Consider the following 7,500-nt stretch of genomic DNA (forward strand, 5'->3'; position numbering starts at 1 on the left):
CAGTCTAGTCTTAGATTTATGTCTATCTCATAAAATAATAATAATAATAATAATAATAATAATAATAAAAACAGGTTCTCATCACACATCATTCTGCAGGACGGGAAACTTTTCAGTCGAATAAAACCCTAAATGAATTCTATAATATAATAATTGATAAATATGCAAATATCAGGGTCAGTGTTAGAATAAACACAGAATAAACTCACATTTATAAACACCTTGCTCTTCTGATTATTATTTTAATAGCATTCATGCAGTGATCTCTTTTCTAAGAAGAAATCGTCGGCCGTGAGTCTCTCACAGATCTCTGCTGGAATATTTATTTACTAATTAATTTTTATTCATCAAGCGCATCATCAGCACATTAATATGTGTGTTTCTGTTAATGTCACCTGATCCCAGACTCATCTTATTAGTCACATGACCTGACAGGCATAATATAACAAACATACATTTAATATATTTCTTTTATTTTACAGTTAAAGTGTATTGTTATATCTTTAGTATAGTTACAGTACAGTAATGGAGGTATAAAGGCCATTCAGGTTATTAATATAGCTTTATAAATGATTCTCGGTATCATGATGAAGGGCTTTTTCTTTAAGATAAACCGAGAGCTCCACTGCAGATGTAATTAATATATTAGGATATTTTATCATTTTATTCCAGGCTATAAAATAAAAAATATTAACTGCACAAACTCACATCTTCAGCTGCTGATGTAAAAACTGACACAGAATTGTGTAAAACAGGGATGATTTTTATGATAAAAAACTCGGGAAAAACATTAAACATCCACAAACCGTTAATAACAAACGAATAAATAACTTAATAAATATAGAGTCATACTCCAGCAAACCGTATAAATCAGGTTTTTGTCCAGTCTTGTGTCGCGCTGCTGATTTGCAGAAATAAACATCGAACTAAAAAAACACACAGAAATAGAGACGGAGCAATAACTTCCTGTGAACTGAATCATAACTGACTCACTCTTGTAAAAGTGCATCTCATGTATTTGATTCTCTCCCGATTCAGACCAGACTTATTATGGATTGCTTTCATTCGTCTCTTGTCTTCTCCGGATGTTAACGGGTCAGTTTGGACTCTCGTCCTGACGGCACCCATCCGCTTCATCTCCTGCGAGCGGTTCTCAGAGAGCTGCTGTGAACGTCACAGATGTCGAACCACTGGCGCTCCACGTCCCTGCGGGGCATGAGCCTGCGACCCCGCGCCATCCTCCAGAACCACGGGCCCTTCAGCAGGAACACGGAGCTGTGAGTGTACGAGAAGTACGCCGCGTCCAGGTCCCTGAGCGGATGGTCTCCGGGGATCACGGCCGGAAACACCTCGCTCAGTTTTTGTGGAGATGAAGAAGCCAGACGATTCTCGCGCACATCAAACCTGAACACCTGAGGATTAATATCTGTCATCCTACTAGAAATAACACTCTACAACACTAGACATTCACAGAATATCTGTACTGTGTATATTTATTATGTATATGTATATATATAAAAATACACACACGTATGCATATATTTAAGAAAACATTTGTTTATATATATATATATATATATATATATATATATATATATATATATATTATTATATATATTTTTTATATATATATATATATATATATATATATATATATATATATATATATATATATATATATATATTTATATATATATATATTTTTTATATATATATATATATATATATATTTTATATATATATATATATATATATATGCATTTTATGAATATAAATAAATGCATGCAAATATTTTTAAATATATACTGTGTTTGTCTTTAAATGTGCACGAAACGTTTATTTTGGATGCAATTAATCATTGCCCAGCGCTGCTGCTGATGTAGTAATCATTAATAAATGGTTTAGTTCTTCGTGAGTTGTACATTAACTTCTTATCTTTGCATTAGTTAAGCATGAATGGATGCATATGTCTGATTTATCACGCTCTCTTTCATAGAGCGCTAGCAGCTGTTACCCGTGAGCCCTTGAAGAAGTAGATGTGAGCGTCTCTCCGGTCGTAGTACGCGGTGTCCAGCGGTCCGGACACGCCGGGAAAGCCTTCAGAGATCAGACGAGGATAAGAGCGTCCGTCTGCGTCTGCGGTGAGCACCTGATCGTTCTCGCTGTCGTAACGCCAGTACTGCACTCCTGAAACAAGACAGCACCACCTCTGTACAGCAGAATCAAACTCTGGACCTTTTAAACATTTTTATTGCAATGCAATGCAAAACAATGCATTGCAATATAAATGTGAAAATATATCAATATAAATATGTAAAAAAACACCTTGCAAAATGCAAATGTGCAACATAATGCACAACACAAACATGAAATGTGTGTTGTTGTTTTTTAAAAACTGCAAAATACAAATTTACAATACCGATTGACCTAAATAAAATGATAAAATATAAAAAAGCAAAACTGTAAAAAAACGTTTAATGCAAAATAAGATTTTTTTTTTTAAATGTAGAATGCAAAATTGTAAACCATGCTTACATAAAACTGTATTTTTATGCAACGTGATGCATAAAATATATATTAAAATTACAAAAAACAAATATAAACGCAAAAATTAAAAATACAATACAAAAATGCACAAAACTGCAGGTAAACTGAAAATGTTACAGAAGTTCAGTTTGCTGTGTTCTCTTTAGGGACGTCTGTGCACTGCATTTCTCTTTTAGTTTTCCGGCTATACCTTTGAAGAAGTAGACGGCGTCAGTTCTGCGGTTCCAGACGTGAATGTAAGCGTCCACTCCGCTCGAGGGCAGCCCGCGCCAGCCGGCCTGCACCGCCACCGGATCCCCGTACCGCGTCCGGTTATTACGGTTCTCATAGAGCCAGTACCAGCCCTCACGCATGAAGTAGGTGTTGAAGCGCACCACCACCTCGCCGTACGCCGTCTGCTCCCTCCTGATCCAGTCAAACACGGTGCTGAAGCGTCCCTTACACACACCTGACACAAAACATTCATTTATATGCTGTAAGAAAACAAAGACATTGAGATGCTGCAATACTGCCAGCTTTGCATCATCTTATTTCCAGTTCTACATCGTCTGAAAGCTGAATAGATAAGCTTTCCATAGATGTATGGGATATCTGTCTGAGATTAAAACTAATAGCAAATCTGGAAACTGAGGAGAAAAAATATATATATATATTTTATGCATTACAGTGTTTACAATAGAATGGGTATTTGGTTTGGAAACTGTCATAATGTATTGAAACCTTTAAAATGCATGCTTTTCTGTGTATAATATTATGAATATAATCCCTGACTCTCACCGTATAAACTCTGAATGGATTTCCGGTCCATCCAGTCGATCTCAAAGCCGGAGTCCTGTGGAAGATAACTGGGTTGCATGATGGATCCGGGACGGAAGATGTGAGGAAGTCCTAAAACATGACCGATCTCATGAACCGCTACCTGAACACGACATGCTCAGGATTCAGAACAGTGATTCAGATCAGATTCAGAACAGTGACTCAGTCAGATTCAGAGATTCAGATCAGTGACTCAGAGATTCATCAGAGATTCAGATTAGATTGAGATCAGTGATTCAGATTCAGATCAGTGATTCAGATCAGATTCAGATCAGTGACTCACATCAGAGATTCAGATTAGATTGAGATCAGTGATTCAGATTCAGATCAGTGATTCGGATCAGATTCAGAACAGTGACTCACATCAGAGATTCAGATTAGATTGAGATCAGTGATTCAGATTCAGATCAGTGATTCGGATCAGATTCAGAACAGTGACTCATCACATCAGAGATTCAGATTAGATTGAGATCAGTGATTCAGATTCAGATCAGAGATTCAAATCAGTGAGAGATCAGTGATTCAGAACAGTTATTCAGATCAGAGATCTGAGATCAGATTCAGATTCATCAGTGACTCAGATTATAGATTCAGATTACATTCAGAACAGTGAATCAGATCAGAGATTGATATAGAATCAGATTGGTGATTCAGATCCAATATTCAGATCATAGATTCATATTAGAGAATGAGATCAGACTGAGATTCAGAGCAGTTATTGAAATCAGAGATATAATATTATTGTATTGTCTAAATCAATATCGCAATGCAATGTTTTAATATATATATATTAAATGTATTAGTATGTGTGTGTGTGTGTAGTTTTGTTCATGCTCTCACATTACCTTGAGAAGACTGATCCCGCTGCCCGTGTTTGGGACGGTGAAGTGTTCATCATCGATCAGAGATTGAAGTGAATGTCTCCGAGAACCAGGCGTGATTTAGATCAGAGATTGAATCAGAGATCCCGATATTCGGAACAGAGATTAAGATTATAGCGCTGAGAACAGAAATTGAGATGACGTCCTGCAGCACACCATTCAGAGAACTTCTTAAAACACCATCTACATCAGTGACCAGCGTGACATCTCCACCAGATACTATGACTGCTTTAACGTCACTTATTTCTATCCTCCGCTGTAGTGAGTCAGTAACGAATATCATTTTACGTTTCCAAACATTCATCCTGCCATTAATTGTAATAACTCACTGATCTGATCATCGTTCAGTTAATACTAGTCAAAGAAGAAGAAAATCCTTCCTTTTCTTAACACTATTCCCATTTACGGCTTTTTTACACTAAAACTTTTTAAAAGGGTTTCTTCTAGATTTAGTCCCAGTTTGTTCTGTTTCTTCAAACGGACTGAAGATGATCAGATCAGACACAGATCTCACCGGATCATCACAATTAATAGCCAAATGAATGTTTGGTAATGTAAAATGATATTTCCTACCGACACACTACAGCAGAGGATAGAAAGAACGAACTCCAAACCACTTTTAGCTGCATGCTGGAAATACTAGCGTTCTAATCCCTTCTAGGTCTTCAGCACTGACCGGTCCCGAAGCCCAGCCGGATGTCGATGTCCTCCAGAGGCGACTGGGTGTCCTCCTCGAACTGCAGCGGAGAGACTTCGCTCCACATGCGGAAGGCCAGTCTGAAGATGTACTTCTGCTCGTCGATGGACAGCTGACTGCTGTATCCTTCTCCGATCAGACGCCACTTCAGGAGGCCCTTGGAGAAGGCCATGTGTCCCTTCCATTCTCCGGCGTCTCTCCTCCTCCTGGTCCTCAGAAGAGCTGCCAGGTGGCGCTGTTTCTGTTCGTGAGGTTCAGTGTTAACGGCGGCATCGGTGAGGTTGAGTCTTGCGGTGCTGTTGGACTCGCTCGTGTCGTTTAACATTTGTTCAGTAGACTCCAGCTCCTCGTCCTGGTCTGGGACGCCACACCTGGGTTTATTCATGGCTGCTTTAGTGGCATCGTCAAACACACCTGTGACGGGTAGACCGGACACCTGCTGGAACTCCTTCAGGGCAGAGACGAACCGGAGATCAGGACTGCTAGATCTGGACTCGGTTCCTCTCTCCTGAAGCTCCAGAGAGAGACTGATCTCCGTCTCGTCCGCCGGGATCTGAGCATCATCACCGTCTGCGGCCTTCATGAAGCCATACTTCGACAGAAACCGCTGGAATGATGCAAAAACAGGTACTCTACTACACTTTAAAAATTTGATTAGAGCACAGTGATAGTGATAGCATATAATGTATTCTATTGTGTGCTTCTAACTTTTTAGCAAGAGTTTGAACTCTTTTCTGTTTCAACCAGACGATTCCTCTGTGTATAAGGCATCAAGAAAACTCTTCATCAAACACCACTGACTTGGAACAGATGGGATACAGTCATTGCAGAAGAGACGGAAACACAACAAAAGAGGGGGTGCCAATACTTTTGTCCATATGGCGTATTTACAAGTCATCGGTGTTTAGCGACGAGTTTTTAGCTCAAGTTCTGCATTTAAAGTCGCACCAGGCCTCTCAAGTTCTCTCACACTCAGTCAATGTTTCTTGAAGAACCTCGCTTTATACACAGAGGCATCATCAGGTTAGAAATGAAAAGTCTCCAAGTCAAGTCAAGTGGCTTTTTATTATCATTTCAACTACATATAGCTGTGCAGCAGTGAAATGAGACAACGTTTCTCCTGGACCTGGTGCTACATAAAGTCACACACACACACACACACACACACACACACACACACACACACACACAATACAAAATAATCTCACATGCTGAGCTAAGACAGTGTCTTAGCCACATAAAGTGCAAAGTGTGCAGACTAGTGCAAACAGCAAGGAAGTGCAAAACCCAGTGTGCAGACTAGTGCAAGCAGTGCAAAGACAGAATCAGTGCAAGAACACAAAATACAAACAACAATAAATATGAAGTGCACATCAATAAATATAAAGTGTAGAGAATGCCTGTGGAACAGGAAGACCATTCAGGTGTGAGCTTTTGCTATAAATTTAGAAGCACATATTTCACTAGGATACCATTATATGCTTAAACAGTAAGATTTGTACTCTTGGAAGTTAATAAAGTGGTAATACCTTATTAGTAGGGGGTTCCAATGCTTTTGTCCATATAGCAGTTTATGCACAAATCACTGGAGTTTGGTGATGAGTTAAGGTACAAAACAGCATTCTTGGAAATTACTACAGTATTCAAACTTGTTCATTAGATTCAGATACCTGTGCAGTGTGTGTGTCGGTGATGAGCTCCGCCTGGTGGATGCTGTTGATCTCATCTGAATGATCTCTGCTGTGAAAGTCTTTCTCCGCGCTGACGGTGAAGATGACGGTCCTGAAGATGAAGATCAGCCGGATCAGAACCAGCATCGTGCGTCTCTGTCCCGCGCCGGGAATGAGCGCGCTTCCGCCGCGCGAGCTTTATAGCGCCGTGAGACGACGACATCCCCAGAAACAGACGGAAAACAGAGCTGCGCGTGAAGCCACGTGACTCTCACCTGCGCGAGAGACACACCTGCGCGGCTCTAAACCACGTCAGAAAACCATCGACAAACGTCAATAAACAAACACGTTCGAACGGTACTCTATTGCTATAATCAACATAAAACATTTTATGGTTTTTAAAACTTGAGAATAAGCGTAAATGTAAATGAATAAATTATATGCAATTAAAATTCTGCTCATTCACGTTGAGTATAAAATATACACTTTTAAAAATATTATTATAAAATATACTATTATTAAAAGGTAGAGACTATTATAAATAATTTCAAATGTAAATATGTAACATTTTAGGCCTATTTCTGGTCATCAATATATAGCTATTTAATTAAAATGTCTTCATTATTATATTTTAATCTATTTATTCTAATATACTTGTGAAAAATAAGTACTTATATTGACATTAAACAATTAAATTGAATTATAATAATAGTTTAAATTTATTTACATGTCTGCCTGGTCAAATTGAGAACATACATTTAAATAAAACGTTAATAATTGTAAATGCAGTTAAAAATGTAATGTAATTTAAAAGTTATGCACAACAACATTAAATGAGGACAACATGCACAATTCGTTTTTATTTTATTTTACTTCATCTTCCATCCAA

At 38.3% G+C, this 7,500-nt stretch overlaps 2 protein-coding genes across 7 annotated transcripts in view; both read right to left on the minus strand.

The window, feature by feature from the left end:
- Positions 1-456: 456 nt before the first annotated feature.
- Positions 457-7,062, minus strand: mmp21 (matrix metallopeptidase 21). The gene is given in 8 exon segments (XM_043231068.1): positions 457-1,412; positions 2,015-2,187; positions 2,738-2,995; positions 3,325-3,466; positions 4,209-4,262; positions 4,265-4,389; positions 4,921-5,548; positions 6,612-7,062. Coding segments are annotated over 8 exon segments (1,806 nt in total). The 5' UTR covers positions 6,759-7,062; the 3' UTR covers positions 457-1,133.
- A 396-nt stretch (positions 7,063-7,458) lies between these two features.
- Positions 7,459-7,500, minus strand: part of uros (uroporphyrinogen III synthase) — a 5,101-nt gene continuing 5,059 nt past the window's right edge. For all 6 annotated transcript variants that reach the window (XM_043231251.1, XM_043231255.1, XM_043231252.1 and 3 more), the window contains one exon: positions 7,459-7,500. This exon is cut by the window's right edge and continues 335 nt beyond it. The gene's annotated coding sequence lies outside the window, so the exon portion shown is untranslated.

This window comes from Puntigrus tetrazona, unplaced genomic scaffold (genome assembly GCF_018831695.1).
Source record: "Puntigrus tetrazona isolate hp1 unplaced genomic scaffold, ASM1883169v1 S000000283, whole genome shotgun sequence".
Taxonomy (NCBI): Eukaryota; Metazoa; Chordata; class Actinopteri; order Cypriniformes; family Cyprinidae; genus Puntigrus; species Puntigrus tetrazona.